Source organism: Idiotropiscis lumnitzeri, chromosome 1 (assembly GCF_059441095.1).
Source record: "Idiotropiscis lumnitzeri isolate Australia: NSW breed Sydney's pygmy pipehorse chromosome 1, RoL_Ilum_1.0, whole genome shotgun sequence".
Taxonomy (NCBI): Eukaryota; Metazoa; Chordata; class Actinopteri; order Syngnathiformes; family Syngnathidae; genus Idiotropiscis; species Idiotropiscis lumnitzeri.
The window spans coordinates 5,109,112-5,129,547 of record NC_142391.1 but is presented as its reverse complement, the minus strand read 5'-3'; the positions used below and the strand labels follow the sequence as shown (position 1 = coordinate 5,129,547).

The following is a 20,436-nucleotide window of genomic DNA, read 5'->3' as shown; positions in this document are numbered from 1 at the left end:
ATCGCTCCGAAAACGCCTTTGATAGGTTTGTTCTAAAATCACAATTTGTCCTTACGAAATTCCAAACATTAGTTCAGTCAAACTCTTAAATTGTCTTTGATGTTTTTATAGTTTGGTTAAATATGAAAGGGGCTCATGTGTCGCTCCAGGTGTTTGTCATCACTACTGACACATTTGGTCAGGAGGAATTTTAGGGTATCATGAAAGCCAATAGCCTCCACCCTAGAAGCGCAGAAAGTGCGGAGTGGACGCAAACAGACTCTTGCTCCCCTGGAAGTTCGCCATCTTTTTGATATGAACCGAGACATGGCAGCAAAGAGTACCGTGCAAAAATCAATGGCGGTGAATAAAGTTATAGCTAGGTAGCTAGCAGACAAAGCAAGTATTTTTTCGTCAACATAAAAATTGACTTGGTCTTTGATGTAGCTGAAGTGTTTCGTAAACAATGAAGGCAATTTAGTTTCCAGTGAACCTAACGTAAATATTTTCGCAAATGCAAAGACAATTCAGATGAATCTAACGTGCTATTTTGATTAACATCAAAGCCTCTCCAGATTCTTCCGATCAACTCAATCTGTCATAAACAAAGCAGAGTTGTATAATGTCAAGAAAGAAAGTGACCCATGTCAGGCGGTGAAGCATCAAAGACACATTCATGGTCCATCTTGTGCATACGCTAATACAAAAGTCCTATTGTCATGCTGTTAGGTCATAAGAAAGTCAAGAAAGTAAGCCATTTCACGGAGTGACAAATCAAAGACACGAGTCCTATTATTTTTGTCTCGTGCACGTTCTAAAAAGTGAGAGAGCTATTTCCAAATTTAATTCTGTAATGTCGCACATAAGTCAAAAAGTGATTCATCTTGCGGAGTGCCACATCAAAGACACGTCTCATGACTTTTTCTACATCTCATACACGCTATTGAACGAGCGCGAGCTACTTCCACGCGTAACCCTTTCAATTCCGTCAAAGTCAAGACACAGTGACGCATCAAAGACATCCTTTTACTTTTGTCCATCTTTTACACAAGGTGTACCATTTGAGAGCTCTTTCCACGAGTAATACTGGCCAGTAAAAAAAAAAAGTTACATATTGTGGAGTGACACATCAAAGACACATGCCCATCGCCTTTGTCCATCTCATAGCAGCTCCTCAAATCAAGAGAGATGTTTCCGAACGTAACGCTTCAAAGCAGGCGTTGGCAAATGACGGCCCGGGGGCCACACGCGGCCCATTGAACGTATTAATCCGGCCCACCGAACTTGAAAAAAATTAAATGAATAAACCCTGTTAATGTTTTATTTTCTAAATACTGTGGTGTGTCAAAGACAGATATTTTGTTGTAATGCTTTTACTCACTTTCATTTAAATTTAAATGAATTTTTTTTCTACGATGAGGTGAGGTTACCAAAACACTCCATCCATCTGCTCCTGGTCCGGCCCCTGTCAAATTTTAGAACCCATTGTGGCCCGCCAATCAAAAAAGTTTGCCCACCCCTGTTTTAAAAGTCATTCAAATTTGCATCGTGAAGTGACACATCAAAGACACCATGATACATTGGTCCGCCTTGTATACGTTTTATTTGAATGGCATTGGAGCTATTTATACTGTAAAGTTATAAAAAGTCAAGAGAGTGACCCGAATTGTGGAACGACACATCAAAGACACGTGTCTTATTACTTTTGAACTGTACGTCTCATAGACCTTGTTTAACGTGAGCCAGGCATTTTTTTCTTTGATGTTTTGTTTTTTTTGTAAAAAACACATCCGTCAAATGGTATGAACTACACTAGAGGCGAGGCTTTCACGTGTTTGCTGCATTCATCAGTCAGCGATAGACAAGCCCTGCTCCTCCTCCTGATTCTCTTTTATTGACATTCTGATGAAGTGTCGGGGCCGAGGAGTTCCATTAAAAGGGCTGCAACCACAAGTTATAGCATGTGCTCGTTCTCGCAAACGCACACACATGTCCACACTGAAGCAGGTTAAACTTCAAACAAGATCAGATTAAAATCGCCACCTATATTTCGATGGTTAGCACTTGGAGATCACGGTGAAGCTTCACTTTCACTTTCCCTTGGCACCAGTTTGGACACTGATGCTAAAAGCCAATTATGCAATTAGCACAAAGTTCCGGTGTTTTCTAGTCCTTGGGTGCAAAATAAGAAGCACGGCGGGTACAGGCTTGTTGAGTTGAGTTTGGCACAAAGGAGAGAAGAAAAAGCCAATGAAACAAAGACTTCACTTTGTTGTAGGCTGGAGTGACCTTGTGTTACGGCCCATGCATAAGTTTGGAGTGGAGTTCCTCAAGGAAATGTATAAAGCCCATTCATGTTCTTCATTTTTCATGACTTTTTTCCCTTCCTGTAATACTTTTGTTCCTCGATAGTATACCATCACAAAATAACAACAAGTCGGACTCCATTTTGGATGGCGCTCCTCAGGGAAATGTATGAGGCACCATTTTCTTCCCTTTTTACATCCTGTAAGGATCCCAATACTTTTGATTCCCAGGTAATATTCCATCACAAACATAATTTTGAAGAAAGTGATCAATCTTTGTGGGATGATTCCCGAAAGACAGAGCGAGGTGTTTCCATGCATGACGCTTAAAGTTGCAGTCGCGAAAAAAAGTGAATAATCTTGAACCTTTGGCTTTTGTTTTATACGAGCTAGATACGACCTCATGGAAAAGCTCTAAAATGCCTCGTCTTTGAAAGTGCCACATCAAAGACACGAACACCATTTTGGCTTGTCTTGCACACGATTGTACGGGAGAAAGGTATTTCTAAGATTAAAGTCGTAAAGTCGTACAACAATAAAGTTGTGTGGTGTGGAGTGATGGATCAAAGACACGTCTCATGACTTTTGTCCATCTTATGTACTTTTTTATATTGCATTTCAAAACTTTAATGCCGTCCGAAGTCAAGAAAAACGATTTGTCTCATGGAGTGAAGCATCAAAGACCCCCCCCCATTAATTAATCCATCTTGTTTTTATATGAGAGTGTGGTATATCCACGCACAGCACTTAAAAGTTGCTCAAAATCATAAACGAAAACGAGCCATCAACGACACAAAAGACACATTATATCACTTTTCAACATTTCGTCCATATTTTTTAATTACTTGAGAGCCACGTCTTTAGATCAGAGTGATTTACATCTGAAACACTTTAAAGTCTTCCAAAGTCAAGAAATAACACGATCTGTCTGATGGAATGATTAATCAAAGGCAGATCAAATGAACGGAATGGATAAAAAGACCTGGCAAGAAAAACAACGGCAAATAAAAAATCTTGCGCACTAATGATGCGAGCGCTAACGAGGAGAGGACACGCGTCTCATGCGAGCATCAAACACGTAGCCTGCGTCATCAGGAAATCTTGGATGAACTCTAACGAGGGGAATGAGAGGAGCACGTTCAAAGACGTCGTCGCCCACACGCCTCGCTATCTTCCTCGTTCGAGGAAACTTCAGGTTGCTCTTCCTCCACTCTTTGTTTGCCGGACTCTCGTTATGCTCCATCTTCTTTTTGTTCCTTCTGGGAAACATCTCGTCTCATAATTCCCTCCATGTATGTTTAGTGTCATATTCTCATCATAGTCTAATTTATTGTATCATAATTTTATTCTCGGATAAAGTTTTTTTTTTTCAATCGCAATAGAATGACTGATTATTTTCCAGTCAGATTTTTTTTATTAAATAGAAAATTTATTCTCATAAAGGGTCCGATTTTTTAACACATTAACACCAACTATATTCCCATCATATTTTGCATATATTTTTTGACTTTCAGTAAACTTCAACAGTTTTCTCATAATTCCATGACTTTATTCTGGAATACTTGTTTTTGAGTGTGTTCAGAAGTGTTCACCCGAGTCTGTTACTCGAGCCGCTGAGGGAAGTCCATGCAAAGTTTGGATGCATCGCCGAATCCCGAAAAAAAAAAAAAAAAACAAGTTCAGGTTCAGAGAAAAGTAGGCCACCATCTTGAGCCAGTGCCCAGGGCTTAAATAAAACATACGAAGGAAAAGCAGGGGCGGGTGGAAAAAGGCTTTCACATTAGCTTGGGAGAGATAATTGGAAGATGGCAATAGAGCAGGAGAAGCCAAGAACATTGCTCTCTGACAGGATTACATAAAAGAAAAAAAAATGTTGAAGACGGAGGAGCTGATGGAGGGGAAGATGAGGTGGAATGTTGTAAAGAGGAAGAGGGGTCCCGCGGGGCCCCGGCAGAGCTGCGATCCAGCAGTGTAACCTCTTCATCTTTCAGCGGCGAGTGCGATGTGACAGGCTGGCCAGCGTCTCCAGCCCCAGAGGGTTCTGTGTGGGTGTGTTTGTTTGCCAAACTGACCTCCCTTCCGCCATGTCCGACCTCCTCCAACCCTGATCACCGCGCACCTCCATGACCAAGCCTTTGGCCTTGCCTCGGACAACTGGTAGCAGATCCGCATCACCATTTATGCCCAAACCAAAGACTCTGAATGGGACTGTACGAAAAACAAGAACCAGAGCTGCCCTAGGCCCGACAGAATCCAGGTGACATGAGTATCAATGACAACACAGAGATGTTACAAAACCTCTGAGTCCACAAATGACTTACAGAATCCAGAGAGAAGGTACAAAACACGAGTCTCAGAGAAGCAACGGAAAGCCATGCGCCCTCAAAAAACCAGTGGACCCCTGCACCTCGGGTCACCCGGATGACCTACAGAACTACGGAGATATGAGTTGTGAGAGAATCTCAGAAACCCAAGGCCCCATGAATTACCTCCAGAACCAAGGTGACATCTGTGTCTAGAGACTCTAGAGAAGGTAAAAACCCCAGAGTGAACGGGAACAAGAAAAAACTGCGGAACCCAAGTGTCCCTGGCCAGGAATCAGGTGGACGAGGTATCCCAGGACATCTGGATAAGATACAGAACTGAGGTAGCGTAGCGTCAGAGAGAATCCCGAGAATATCAGGAACCCTGGGACCTCCCCACATGACCTACAGCAGGGGTCTTCAATCCTGTTCATTGCGGGCCAGTGTCCTGTCCTTCTCTCCCTGCTGCAACACACCTGATTCAAAAGATCAGGATCATCATCTAGCCTCTGCAGACCATAGTTGATGATCTGATCATTTGACTCAGATGTGTTGCAGCAGGGAGATTTGGAGAACAGGCAGGACACTGGCCCTCGAGGAACAGGATTGAGGACCCCTGACCTACAGGGACCAGGTGACACAACAACCTGAGAAAAGGTGGAGATGATAGGACCATGAAGAGTTCCAGAGACCATGAGAAATCCGATGTGTCCTTGAGAATCTGATGGAACCAGGCGTCCAGAGTCACCCGGGAACATACAGAAATCAGTTGGCAAAGGCAACTGAGAGAATCTAGGAAAATGGCAATCTAGAGTGAAAATGAAATCTCAGACAATTCTGAGAATACATCAAACCCAGATGTCTCAGAGACACGTGAAACCCAATTTGTCCTGGAGAATCTAGCGGAAGTGGGAAAACCATGCTATGCGGTAAGAGCCAACGAGTATAGTCCAGGATTTTCCGCTTTGCCCTCAGCTTGTTGTCTTCAGTATTTGCTGCGAATATCCAGACGAACCGATCTGTTTCTTCTTCTCTCGATTTAACTCAGCCAATATTCCAAAACGCATCAAGTGAGCGGCTCTACTTCCACTTTTGTCCCGGAGGCATCGAGCGGGAGTCGGGCGAGCCAGCGCCTCAGGGGCCTCTGACGAGGATTCTCCTCTGGGAAGCCATGTTGAAACTGGCCGGCGGTTAGGGATGATGCACGACAACGCCTGAATGATTCCAACTATGTCTGCTCCTCTGCTGAATGCAGGAGGAAGCTTTTTTGTGTGCCAGAATACAAGAGATTGTTTACGCGTGAGCTGCTACTCTTGTCTACCGAGCTGGTGACATGACATTGGAAACATTGATTCTTACCTGTTCCACTTACAGTTTCTGTAACTGTGATGTCCCAGTAGTGGCATTAAGAGAAGGATTAAGTCGGGTAAGGCCACTCAAGGCCCAGGTACCAAACGCAAATTTGTACCCACAAATGAGCAATTTGTGACCATGTTATAACTATATATCTAAATTGTGGCCATGATGTTTTTTCCCCACCCATGTCATGTCCGGGAACCCGATTCCACGACTTGACAATTTGTAGGAGCCCAAATAACTGATCCCCGGTCAGATTTACACAGCACTCGATGAGGCAAGAGAGGGAGCCGGTGACACAGCCGGTGCGGGATTGCGTTATAAATAAGCCTTAACTTAATTGCATTCCCCTGACGGAGAGCGCCGAATGCAGGGCCAGCATATTTATTGCCACTCAAACTGTGCGAGTGTGTGAGTGTGGGGGGGTGTAGGTGTGTGTGTGAGAGCGAGAAAGAGAGAGTGTGAGAGTGTGTGCGTGAGATTGTGTGAGATTAAGCATGTGCCAGAGCGTGTGTATGGCTGAGTGTGCGTCAGTGTGAAGTGCGTATTTGAGTGTGTACGAGCGATTGTGTGTGGGCTGTGAGATTGTGTCAGTTGAAGTGCGTTCGTGTGCGGGAAGCATTTAGTGGCTCCAAGATGTTTGGTCAGATAAGAAAAATGTCGCCTGAATTGCTTTCAGTGTGTTTTTATCAAACAATCTGCGTCATTTCAAAACTCATTGACACCCGGCTTGTACTTACGTACCACTACAATGATACTGTTGTACACGAATGCACAATCCTGAATCTCTTATATATATATATATATATATTTATATATATATATATATATATATATATAACAATTTCTATTTTTTTAGATTATAATTTATAATTTATGTATTTATTTTTAAAATATATCAATATATATATATATTTTTTTTTCTAAAAAAAGATGCATGTGTGTGTGTGTATATATATATATATATATATATATATATATATACACACACACACGTACACATACACATTTATCTATTTATTCATTCATTCATTTAAACAAGTGGTGAATAAATAAGCGAGTGCTCCAGAGCGGAAAGGTGAAGCTGGCACGTCTATTCCAGGACGCCTTGGAAAGTTCTAGCCAGAAATCCGTACGGTCAGCAGTTTTGCAGACATGTGTCGCGTCAGTCATGACATCACCGCGGATTCCAAGCGCGTCGCAGCAGGAAGGAGGCGGGGCGAGCGTGCAAAGGTTAAAGATGGAAACCGGGAACACGGGTTCAGTAATGTGAGGCAGTGGTTGGTTCTCAAGATGTCGATTTGGGTCCGCTAAATAATTGGGTGTTAATATTATATGCTGTTGTTTAAAAAAAAAAAAAAAGTGGACATCTACATTTAGGGACCCGATTATATTTTATTTTTATAATTTTCATGTAAGAATTTTGTGTTTTGCCAAATATTTGTGCATTTTACATTTTATATTTGTTTAGTATAACATTGCCTTATATCTTATCGCCATATTTTTCTACTTTTTATACATTCTTCCATTATTTTCAAATATTATTGCCCAATATTTTCGTCTAAAGTATTGTTTCATAACAGCATTTGTGTATTTTTTATTAACTATTAGACAGCAGAATTTAAATTCTACTACTAATACTTGCAATATAATAGAACATAAAATACAAAAAAAAATAATATTAAATATTATATAATGTAAAAAAAATGAAAAAAACAAATGCTTGGAATTCTTGACAAAAACTAAAACAAAAGGCATTTTCGCTATAATTACAATGGTCATCACAATTTTACAAAATCTTTTAATCAGAGACACAAGCAAAATTTTCTAGATTAATATTTAATATCTATTTATTCTCATTAGAGTGTGACTTTTTCACCTTGAAAATAGGTTATGTTTTAATTTCTATGCATTCTGGCTACACGACACGTGGTAGTTTGGTTTAGATGGAATTACGATTAGGAGATGTTCTTCCATGTATGAGAGGGGGGGCGGGAAAAAGTTTGAGCAGGCCCCATCACGAGCTGGTGCATTTACAAGCTCGTGGAGGCGTGACGGCGACGACAATTAGGGCCGCTAATTCCGCTCTGTCCGCTGCGCACCACTCATTTGTTTATGAATGTATCAGCGCCTTGTTAAACACGCGGCGTCTCTGGGGAGGACGCCACCGCCGACAAGCAGCTGCCGCCGCCCTCTCTGGGTCGAGATGGTGAAAAACTGACATTTTTTTTGTCCATGAAGCCTTGGAGGGTTTTTTTTTTCCGTTTGTTACTCAAAGTTTGCAGAGGGCTCTAATGCGTAATTTAAAACAAAAATAAAAAAAATAAATGGCCATTCAAGGACGGCACCAAACAAAGAAACTAACATTAAGTGCAAGAACTCCTTTTGTACATTTTATTTTTTTTTTACAAAAATCAGCTATTAATAAGAAAAAAGTTTTTATGTAGTCCTCGCCTCCCAAAGGCGTATTTACACGTCTTTTTTTTTTTTACGTCATAGCTCTGTGTTTTTATAGCATTAGAACACAATATTCAATTGGCCTCGCAAAATCAGTCAAAATCCAGAAAAACGCTGGGATTGAGGGGTTTCCTCTAGTGAAAATGTCTGGGATTAAATGAGTTAAAAATGTGGTCATTCTGCATATCATTTTAAATCAGACCCAGTGCCACTAATCCAGTCTGCCATCTAGTGGTGAAGTCTGACATTACAACTTAAAACTAAAGCGTGACACCACAATAGATAGCTAGATTCTCCACTTATTCGTACATCTGTCCAGCTATTAAATCATAAATCCACCTTTCTCCTCATCAATCTGTGAACCAATGAGTGAACAGTGCCAAGTCTAGCTCCGCCCCACGCTACAACAAGTGCACAGTAAGCCTGCGACATGTCCCCCAAACAAAGGGTGTTTGGAAATTTGGCATTTTGGGAACCTTTGGGAGCTTTTGGCCCATCTCCACGCTATTCATTATTTGACTGGCCGTCACATTGTACGCAGCGGCCCCAACACAATGGACGGATCGATACACAACGCACAACGACAACTTTCTGGCCGTGATACAAGTGCTCGTCCTTTCTACGTGGGCCCGCCGGGAAATTTGTCGCTTGCAAATAAATCAAGACAACTCCCCCCACCCCACTCCCAGAGAGGCCGGCGTGCCCCAAGGAGCCCTGCTGATCACCCTGACCGTCGTCCCACACCAGCAAAAGGCCCCGCTGAGCGGAGGATGTCAGATGTACGGATGTCAATTTGATTCACAGCCTGAGCGGCCTTGTGTGCAAGGAGGAAAGCGTGGAAAAAAAAAAAAAATCAATATTTCCACAGATGAAATGCTGTAGAGTTAACACGCACGGGATGAAACAAAGCGGTACGGTCAGGACACGGTTTATCTCAGAACTTATAAGACTGCCATGGTGTGTTTATGTTTCAGGAACGATTGCGTACAACATTTATATAAGGCATAATTCATAAATCCATTTTCCATTACGGGTTCCGTGTGTTTTAAAATATATTTATTTTCCATTGAATATTTTTGTCTACTATTTTTGGGGGGGTAGTATTTTGTAATTAGAATCATGTAGTTGAAGTTTGTAATTGTATTTTACTATTTTTTCCCATATTAATTACTTTTTTTTTTCCCAATGTTGATATACTTTCCGTCTCTGCTTCTGTCACATTTAAATTTGTCTAATATTTATTTTTATTATTTTTAAGATTTTATTTGCACATTTTTAAAACGACTTTTGCATTGCAAATATTTCCAGATACCGTCTAATGAATTTTCTAATAAAATATCTTCTCAATTATTCATGTATTTTCAATGTAATATTTTTGTATTTAGGTATAAAACGTGAATGTAAAATTTCCGTGTTTTTAATTTTCAAATTTTCAATTGATAATTGTGTATTTTTGTCCCATATTTTCCATTATTTTCTTGTATTTTATTAATAATATTTTTTAAAATAGTACTTTTTTAAAAAGTATAATTAATTTACATTTATGAATATTAATATAATTTTTGTATTTTTTTAATGTTAGGGTATTTTTATCAAATATATTTTTCTAATCTTTTAAGGTTTTTTTTCATTACATTTGTGTATTCGTTTCCCAACATTTAACCATTATTGGCCAAATCTATTTTAATATGTTTTTTTTTACTAATAATTTTACAGTTTTTTTGTTTTTAATATCAATATATTTTTTCACCCAGTATTTTTCTCCATTCTTTTTTTTTAGGGTTGTACTTATATATCTATTTCCAAACATTTCATCATTATCCATCAAAAATGTATTAGATTTAAAAAAAATATTTTTAAATACTTTTGAAAGTATTTTTCAGAGGGTTCATATTGCTTTGACTCTTTATTGAGTCTGCAAGTGTGTATGTAATGTTTTGCCACTCATACAAGCAAATCCCAAGCATGCTTTTTTTTTTTCAATAATAAAGGTGAACAAACACTGATTGCCGTGATAATTTTCCTCATGTTAATCATGACATGAATTTTTCCAAGCGTTTCATCTCTCGTCTGACGACAGACTCACATCATTGTTGCACTCTGTGCGATTGCTTGACCTCCAAAGCAAAGTGACATACACGTAAAACAAAGGAAAATTGAGAGGACGAAAAAAAAATCCACTGGGATTAGAGACGCCAGGTTAGCTCAGGACTGCCACAGTTGTTGTGTGACAAATCCTCACATTGAATCCCCCTCGCGTGTAACACACACACGGGAGCACTGGGACGAGAGGGAAAAAAAACAAGTGTATGCACGCTTGGATGAGACACGAGGCTTAAAAGAAAAGCACCACTGTTGCTCGTATTTAACAATTATTCAACCCTTTACCGTCAAGTCATTCAAGACAGTCACAAATTGGAAGAAAGCCATATTTCACAACACGTAACACAATAATGCACGATAAAACTTGAATCAGAGCTATATCGAGGCCGAATACTGGTTAACCGTTCAAAATAAATTGTAAACCGGAAGGACATTTTGGCCAATAAGACGCCAGAATAAAGTGATTTGTGGAAAAGGCATAACTGACTAAAAGTAATCCGTACATAGTATAATAATACACACCTGAAGTAGACCTCAGCTAAAGCCCAAAAATGGCTAACCATCAAAAACAACATGACAATGTCCCAAATTATTCAAATTTGGACATGTATAATGTAAGGCCAATTTAGTCAATCAGAAGCCAGACGAAAAATCAGTTTTGGAAAAAGCATGATTTAAAATGCTTCACATAATACACACAATGCATAAAAATATGTAATCGCAAAATGTCTGAATAAATAACGTAAGACGCACCGCTGTTAATTAATTGGCGTTCTGTTCGTTCCAGCCAATCAGAAGCCGGAAGAAGGTCAGTTCCAGATAAGGTCCGATGAACAGCGCATAGCACGGAAGACATATGACAGACCTTAAACAAGTCAGAAATGGGCCCCAAAAAACATGAGAATGCTCAACAAAGTATCTGGACCTCAAGTAATTTTGAGATATAAAATTTCATGACAAAAAATAGTGAACAAAGATCCATTTTTCCGACACATATGATGTGTCGCCGATTTGTCAAACTGTCACGGTGTAGCATCCACAATTCAGTCGAGCAATGTCATTTAATTTTTTTTTTTTTTATTTAAGTATTTGTGGCTGGTACTTCATATCATAAAATAAATAAGGCTGGTATCCGCCTGACATCGATTTCGATCCCTACATAATAAATGCATGGTACCAAAAAATGTACAAAATACAAACTTCTACCAAGGCCAAATGCCACTTTTGTTCATCCTTAACTAATATTTAATTCGGACTGTTTTAGCCAATCAGAAGCCAGAAGAAAAGTTTCCAGAAAAAGAGCGTGCATACCTAATAATCAAATTTCCCCATTGTGGGACTAATAAAGGACATCTTTATCTTTAATGACAATAACAAACACCTGCTAAGGAAAACACGAGCTAACCCTAGGAAGTGATGACACACATCGCCCTCACTGTAAGGGCCATTTTAGATCTCCACCAAGGCCAAAAAATGCCATAGTGGGCAATGCAGTTCTACTCCAAACCACTGGGTGGTGCTAGTGCATAGAAACGAGTATATGTGAAAGAAAACAGATGTCTTACCAGGTCTCATCGTTCTTGAACTCCAACTCGCCATATGTGTCCTCGAAATCCTCGCCGCCCCCCTTAGCGAGCCCCTCCACAGTGCGGTAAGGCACAATGACCGTGCCCCGGGCGCCCGACGTCCTCAGCACCTTGACCTCCATGACGCAGACGCTTTCGCTGATGTGCACCACGCCGCTTTCAAAGGTGAAGATGCCGGCGTGGTCGTCATCCAGGATGGTGACTGTGGCCACGGCGGGGAAACCCAGCGCCGCTTTGGGGTACGGCAGGCTGTTGGCGGACAGCAGCTCCTCCTCCGTCTCCAGCACGCGCAGGTTGCCCAGGCGCACGAAGAAGTGCTCGTCCTCCTCGAAGATGTCGTCGTCAATGATGCCTACGCTGATGTCCTTGAGAGTCTCGCCGGGCTTGAAGACCAGCGTGCCCTCGGTGAACTCGTAGTCAGCGCCCGCGTTGGCTGAGCCGTCCTCCGTCTTGTAGTCCACGCACACGGTCTTACCCATGTCGCCGCCCCGCCGGGTGACAGTGAGGATGGCGGCGCCGCAGTTCTCCAGGCACTGGTAGGCGGCGGGTTCGAAGGCCACGCGTGACACGTACTCCTCGGGCTCATCCGTGCGCACCTCTGCCATGCTGGCGCAGCGCTTAGCCTGCTCGGCCACATGCTTCTTCAGGATGTTGCCGGCACCCGTCATCATGCGCGTGGCTTGGATGCGGTAGAAGGCGCGGCTCTTCTGTTGGTGGGACAGCGCGTAGTAGTTGGCCATCTCCACGAGCTGGTCCAGCTCCTTCTCCGGGTGCTTCTGCTTTAAATCCTTGAGTATGCGGATCATGTCGCGGCGGGATTCGTCTGCCTCCCTGCCCTCCGTCGGGCCCATCAGGTTGACACCGCCGTCCACAAAGTGGGAGTTGACCATCTTTCCGTCCATCTCGATGCCCTTGGAGGAGCGATCCGCCTCATTCTCGATGATGACGCCACGGTGCTTCTCGGCGCGGTACTTCCGGCGCATGAACTTGTAGAAGAGAAGCCGGCGGTCGGCCACCCAGGCCAGTAGTACGCAGATGGGGAAGAAAGCCAGCGTCAGGAGGCCCTCCCAAACCTGCACCACGTTGGGTGAGAACACGGCCAGGATCATGTAGAGCCAGATGTACGCAAAGATGCTCCAGCCGGCCGTGATGAAGAACACTCGCAGGTGCTTGACTTTGCGCACCTCACCCTGGGGGATGACAGACACGCACAGGCCCACGATGACGAACATGTTGAAGGCGGCGCTTCCCACGATGGTGGATGGCCCCAGCTCGCCCGCTTTGAACTCGTGACCGCAGACCTCAATGATGGACAGGAGGATCTCCGGGGCCGAAGAGCCCAGCGCCATGAGAGTAAGGTTGGACACCGTCTCGTTCCAGACGCGGATGGTGGCCGTGGTGGTCTCACCGTTCGGCCTCCGGATGACCACTTCCTTCTCCTGGGACGTGATGACCTCGATGGCGGCCATGAAGCGGTCAGCGATGATGGACACACCCAGGAACATGTAGATCATGGCCACAAAATAAACGATGACCCGCGCGATCTTGTCACCCATGGATGGGTCCTCGGGGTACCAGATGGGCAGGATGATGCCAGGGGTGCACTTGGAGTTACCCGGGCAAGTAGCGTTGTCAGGGCTAAGCGGCGGGCTCGGGGTGGTCCGGGCCTCTGCACCGAGGATGGCGATAGTTGCTGAGACCAGTCCTAACCAGAGGCAGTCCAACCGCCCTGGACTTGTAAACCTTGAGCCCTCCATGCACCCGTCGTGGTCTCAAGGGTCCTTACCACACTGCGATCCAGCACTGGGCCTTGACTTTGATCACCTGAACACAACACAGGAAAAGACTTTCAGCAACACAATCTAGCTTAGATTCTAAGTGCTTCTCAAATCGTGGGGTGGGCCCCCCTGGGGGGGCCCGTGACCCTGTTGTGAAATGCGCTAAATAAATAAAGTAGTATTGTACTGTATTGCGGGGCGGCATGGTGGCTCGACTGGTTAGCACGGTGGCCTCACAGTGCGGAGGTCGTGGGTTTGATTCTGACTCCGGTCTTCCTGGGTGGAGTTTGCATGTTCTCCCCGTGCCTGCGTGCATTTTCTCCGGGTAATCCGGGTTTCCTCCCACATTCCAAAAACATGCATGGCAGGTAGATTGGAAACTCTAAATTGCCTCTAAGTGAAATTTTTTCTTCTTGCTGGGGGGGCATAACAGAAAATAATTGAGAAGCACTGTACTAAACCATAATAATCACTAGTACTACCAAATTTATTTGAACTATTGTTCATATTTTTTTTCATAATTTGTCTGGTCCTGCAACTTATACTCACGACTCACACCAGGTGCAACTTGTACATCAAAAATCTCCGTTGCTTAACCATGTTGACGTGAGCGAACAAGTTCTGGTTTCATTCAAAACATTCGCCCCTAACAAATGGAGTCTCTTAGCCACAAGTCTGCGTTGAATTGTTGCTGAAAAAAGAGAATCTTACTCGGTTATTGCGCCTTTTGGTGCTGCAAATAAAACCGTAGACTTGTGAGTTAATTGCGGAGACGGATCCTTCACTAGTTTGCGTGAGAGGCGGTAGGTAATGCACCAAAAGTATTTGCCAACTGCCAAAAGACAATAGAAGAAGAAATGGAAGAAGAAATAGAAGTAGTAGTCACGGCAACTAATGTAAGAAGGATGTCGTTAGCTTGCTGCCGGCGCTAGTTTAGCATTTGGCATCCACAGGATTTTGAGTGCGAGGAAAATTTTTTAGAAAGTTTGTTTCTTCTTAATGCATTTTGTGACAGGTGCGACATATTCCAGATCAATTTATAGTAAAAAAAAAAATATGGAACTTTGTACTTCCTGTTTTCCTGCAATGACCCTCAATTTCATCCAACGTTACGATGCTAGCCTTTGTTTTGTATCGGCTGTGCATTTGAGGCCATCTATTGGTGATTTTGATTAATGGAACGGTTACACAAATTTTAACAGAAAGAAAGAGCGTGGGAGACAATTTCCCCCAATTTCATGAGTGTCCAAATTCTGATGGGGCGACCTACTTAATAAGCAGCGTAATCGCGACAAGTTGATTTCCTGGGCGGGAGGCTGGCCAGAAAAAAATACCCCCCCCCCCTCCTCTATTTCTCTCGTGCTCTGAAAATGCATGAGCTTTTCAGGTCTGGGAAGAAGATAGAAGGAAGAAAAAAATGGAGATACGGTTTGTTTAATAAAATGCTAGCCTGCGGACTCGTTTGTAATCACGGGAGTTTACTTTGGCTTTTGGATGTGGAGACCAATTACACCGATTGGAGCCTGATTGTTTTCAATTCTCATGGGAGGAAGAGGGAAGAAGAAAAAAAAAAAACTCAAACGTGTGGGTCGAGGAGCAAACGAGCTCGCTCAGCAGGAGCTGCGGCATGACTACGCAGCGTCCAAAATGTGGCATTTGATCAAAATTAGCGCATCAAAAGCGACAGAAAAGACAAAGCAGATGTTCACGACAAACCGCGACGTCTTAACGCACTTCAACCGCCTCGATGGGATGCGAGCTGACAACATGTTTAGCGCTAACGGCTGAGGTCATGCGGAAGCGGACACCATTTGGTTAGCAGGCTAACGTTACGCACAACATGACTGTTTTGTCGCGTTACAATAATATTCTGGATTTTTTCTTTTTACCTGTACAAATGTTTCATAGCGCTGGTAAACTCATGAAAATTCAAGGCTGGAGGTTATGTTCCAATTCATGGTTTTCTTAGTTACTTAGTTAGATTAGCTTGTTATGGTTTGAGTCACCACTGTAGATTGGCTAGCTAGCTGGTTTACAGACATAAAAAATTATATAAAATGTATTAAGAAAAGTTGAAGGCAGGATATTATTTTCATTGAACGTTAGTTAGCTAGTTCGTTAGCTAGCTAGCTAGTTTGTTAGCTAGCTAGCTAGTTCGTTAGCTAGCTAGCTAGTTTGTTAGCTAGCTAGCTAGTTTGTTAGCTAGCTAGCTAGTTTGTTAGCTATCTCGTTAGGTCATGCAACAAAACGTTTAAACTACTCAAGGGTGGTTTTTATTTTCTCTGTCAAGCTCAAACAATACAAGACTGAAGATCACGTTTTGATTGATGTGTTGCTTGCCAGCTAGCTAGTTTGTTTGAAAAAAAATAATTTAAAAAAGTAATGAAAGAAACAACAACATTTAGAGCCAGCAATGTTTTCATGATCTCTGCCAAGCCGGAAGAGACATGCGACTGCTGGAGGTTTCGTTTTCATCGCTGAGTGTTTTTAGCTAGCTAGCTGGATGATGCTAAAGTGAAGAAACTGTGAATGTTTATTACATATGCCTAGCACAAAAACGGTTGAGCTTTGAAAACCATTTGTAGTTTAGTCGACAAGCTAGCTGGATAATGCAAAAAAAAAAAAAAAAATTACAAAAAATGACATAAAAATTTGATACGCCATGACATTTTTAGTTCTTCTGCTAAGTGTGGAGATCGAATTTGTAGGAAAAATGAATGACATAGTAAAAAATAGATGCATATTTTTTTTTTTAATTTCCTCTTTCAAGCAAAAAAGTTTTGATCGCTCATTGTTAGTTATGCTGACGTCAGCATGGCTCCAAACTGCGCCTTTGATAGTACGTTGTAGATGGAACACTCCACCCCAGAGAACAAAATACTACGTTCTGATCGCATCCATTTGTGGCGTCTTCCATGTCCTAAAGATTTACAACATTGATTAAGCACTAAACAATTCAATAGCCACGCCCACACCTTGTTTGTCAATTAAGTGCGTTAAGACTTGTGCATCAAAGCCACCTCCCAAACTCTGGATTTTGGGGGATTTTTCATTTTCTCAATGGCTGCACTTGTGCGTGTGTTTGTGTGTGTGTGTGTGTATAGTGACCTCTAAATGAGGAGCAAAACTCCAACAATTTGCATACTTAATGACTCTGTTTTTGGCCCCTTTGGGACTGTCACAGAAGGTTTAACGAAGATTTTTCTTCCTTCCTTGAGATATAATTAAATACAAAATAATAAATATTAATAATAATAATAAAATATAATGATTATAAATAATTTCCAGCTCCTTGATGCAAATAAATATCATTAAAAAATTGTCTGTGTGGTTAGAAAAAAGGAGTTAATTTGTATTTGAACTTGCATGAATGCAACAAAAGGGAAATTTAATAACTTGTTTATTGTAGTTTTTCCCCCCCTTTTTTTTCATTGCATTTTAATTTTGAACATTTTGGTGCTCATTTCTTCCTTTTTGATTACATTTGCGACTGAACACCTACCAACACATCGCATCGTTTAATGGCTTTTCCGAGCCCCCGACGATTACAAATACAGTATTTGAACAGCATACTCTTGCTTTGCAGTGGAACTCGCATAAAAACGTAATTAACACGACGCTTAATTCCTACTCCGGGAGCTAAACGTTACATGACAATATTTGACGCGATTGCTCCAGTGAGTAATTACTTGCATTAATTGGTGTTAAACATTGACGACGAGCAATCAGTCAGTGTGCTGACTTATCACTCGTGTTTATATGTGAGTGGGGGGGCTCTTGTGCATATATGTGAGTTATTAAGGGACATGATTTATTCATGCACTCATGGATATTGTATTCCTGTCAGCGTCAAAGCCCGTTCGGCGAGCCAATCGCGTGGCGCATTTCAAGCAAGGCTTACAGGGATTCTCCTAAATTGCATTTTATTCTGCGCCAAAATATTAGGCACACCTGCGACAGCTGTATAACGGTGGGGAGGTACTTTTTTTTTTTTAATTGTTGTACATTCATAAATAAAAATAAGATTATTTGAATTGCTTTTTTGACAGCACTAATGTAAAAAAAATTATGTGTTGTAATAACAATGTAATAGGAAATGGAATTTTCTGCCACAGCTGTTTACGGTGGGGAGGTACTTTTTTTTTTTTAATTATTGTACATTCATAAATAACTATAAGATTATTTGAATTCATTGTTTTTTTGACATCATCAATGTAAAAAAAAATGATGTGTTGTAATAACAATGTAATAGGAAATTTAATTTTCTGAGACATGGGAAAGAACTCGAGCATGTCAGCAAATGTTTCCCTAGCGGATGCTAACTCAAGTAGCATTTAGCCCGATAGCATAATGCTAACAACCAGCAAGCATCGTTGTCTTGAAATGACTCACACTCAAGCTTGTGTTGTCATGCTAGCGCGCTAACCGACGCGCATTCATGCAGCACTTCCCGAGGAACGAAGAATTTTTTGGGACACTTGTTAACTCATTTTATGCTCGTACGACAATCGAATGACATTAAAATAAAGAGTTTGCAAAGGAAACTGACAATTCGGAGGAAGCTGAGTGTGATGATAACCCTAGAACTAGCAACAGAAACTACTGTAATAAATTGTTGATTAAACGACGGGCACACACATGAATAAAATTTAGTGAGCGTATGACTGGCTAACGATAAGCGTGGAAGCAACCAGGGAAACTTTTAGCCGACAATATTGAAAATCTGGTTCATTCTGTAATTATCTATAGACGCCACAAGATGGCAACAAAAGGACTGTACATGAAGCGCCTCAACTCACTTCAACGTAGTTGCTCGGCTCCAAGATGACACAAGATGGCGCTCATGCTAATTTTACACAGAAAATGATTTGTGATTTGTAAAGGCTGTTACCATGACAACAGCTTGAACAAGTGGAACAAACAGAAACGGTGATCCAATACTGGTGTGACGATAACCATAGAACAGGAAATGGAAATTAAATTGTGCCATTTCCTATGCGGGCTCTCTTTGGCACAGATAATTAGCTACGTGACTTGAGTGTTGTATTGCTGTGAGCTGTCTTGCTTCGCTTTCTTATCTATGGCACACTATGGCACATATCGAGTTGAATTCAGTTAAGACCATTAGGTCACACATTATCACACGGGCTAGGCAGAGCTGTTCTCCTGTGTGGGGGGGCCACCAAGACAGTAGAAGAGTTTTATCAGAGAAATTAGACCGTCTTCCACATCGGGCCGAAAAGGGCTCCATGGGCGTGTCTTGATCTTTCAACTGAGACTATATTGTCATCTAGTAGTTACTGTTTGTAGAAGATTAAGCAGTAAAGACCGGTAGGAGTTGGGCAGAACTTTTCAATTGGTGCCATGACCCGGATGCTTATTGCTTCACAGGTTTCACTGCTAGCATGGGGTGTGCATCGTAGGGCGATTAGGTTAAGTCATTCACTGCCATTGACGAGGATAGAAGCCAAAAAGTCCATTCTTGCTGGCAGTGAAAGAGTTAAACGTCAATTGCGCACACAAATTCATGTCATCAAACATCGTGTCAAGTGTCCGCGTTGCCACCACATTTGCACAGGCTCAGCCGGGGCTAGCTATACAATTTGAAAAAAATTAATAAAAGTCATTTCTAATTGGCCCAGAACGTACTATGTGTGCAAGGAAAATGGACGGAATGGTAAAAACGGGTCGCATGATTTCCTCTGGCTACAATACGCAACATGTTTAGTATTTATTGAGGTGTATAAACGGGGTCATAGTCATAGTGTGCATGACATGACAGTCTTATTCTATTTTGGGGCAGCGTGTTCAGGGGGTGGGGGGTTAAAAAAAAAGGGGGGGGGGGGATATTTGAGCTGCACACTCAGCAGAGTTTCAGCTGTTGCTGATTAATCATCATCCGCTGTACCTGAAGTGGAGGGGCAGGAGAGGGATCCCCTATGATGCCCCCCCCCCCGTCGATTTTAGGGAGACATATGTAACATGCACGCAACGTGTTACTATGAGAACATCAGCGGCGCGCCCATTAGCGCCTGAGGAATGCGTACAAGAGTGTTAATTGATCCATGTGTCACGTGATTCCATAAACATGCGTTATTAGGATTATTATGGGGTGTCACTCACCTGGTTAGCTCGTGTCGAAGCTGCACCGCCTCCTCCTTCCCTCCCCATAAAAAGAAAAAAAAAATGAAAATCAAGCGGACAACCACCCGCCCCCCCGCCCCTCTCAAGCCGGCTCGTCCCCCCCCCCCGGCGAGAGGCGTCTTGGTTCGGATCCACTGGAGCGGCTCGCCTCGGTTCCCGTGGTGGTGTTACTGGTAATGGTGGTGGTGGTGGTGAAGTCCTCCTATACCCTCAAAAGCTCCTCACGTCTGGCGGGACTGAGCGGAGCTGTCAGTGACAAGGGGAGGAAGAAGAGGAGGGGTGAGGAAGGAGGGAAGGAAAGAGGGAGCGAGGGTGAGTATTTTAAGGTCCTCGCCGGTGATGGATGCTCGCAGCGGCTCGCGCTCGGCCGCCGAGCCGTGAATCAGCGCTCTCCGGCGGGGAAGGCGCGCGCACGACGTCCCTC

The 20,436-nt window shown here is 42.5% G+C and overlaps 1 protein-coding gene across 1 annotated transcript in view; it reads right to left on the bottom strand.

The window, feature by feature from the left end:
- The window catches only part of slc8a3 (solute carrier family 8 member 3), a 55,502-nt gene extending 35,398 nt beyond the window's left edge, over positions 1 to 20,104 (bottom strand). The window contains exons 1-2 of the mRNA XM_088312369.1: positions 19,992 to 20,104; positions 12,070 to 13,914 (exon numbers count right to left, since the gene is read on the bottom strand). Coding sequence (XP_088168495.1) covers positions 12,070 to 13,847 — 1,778 coding nt within the window. The 5' untranslated portion in view covers positions 13,848 to 13,914; positions 19,992 to 20,104. The remainder of the gene's footprint in view (positions 1 to 12,069; positions 13,915 to 19,991) is intronic.
- Positions 20,105 to 20,436: the final 332 nt, after the last annotated feature.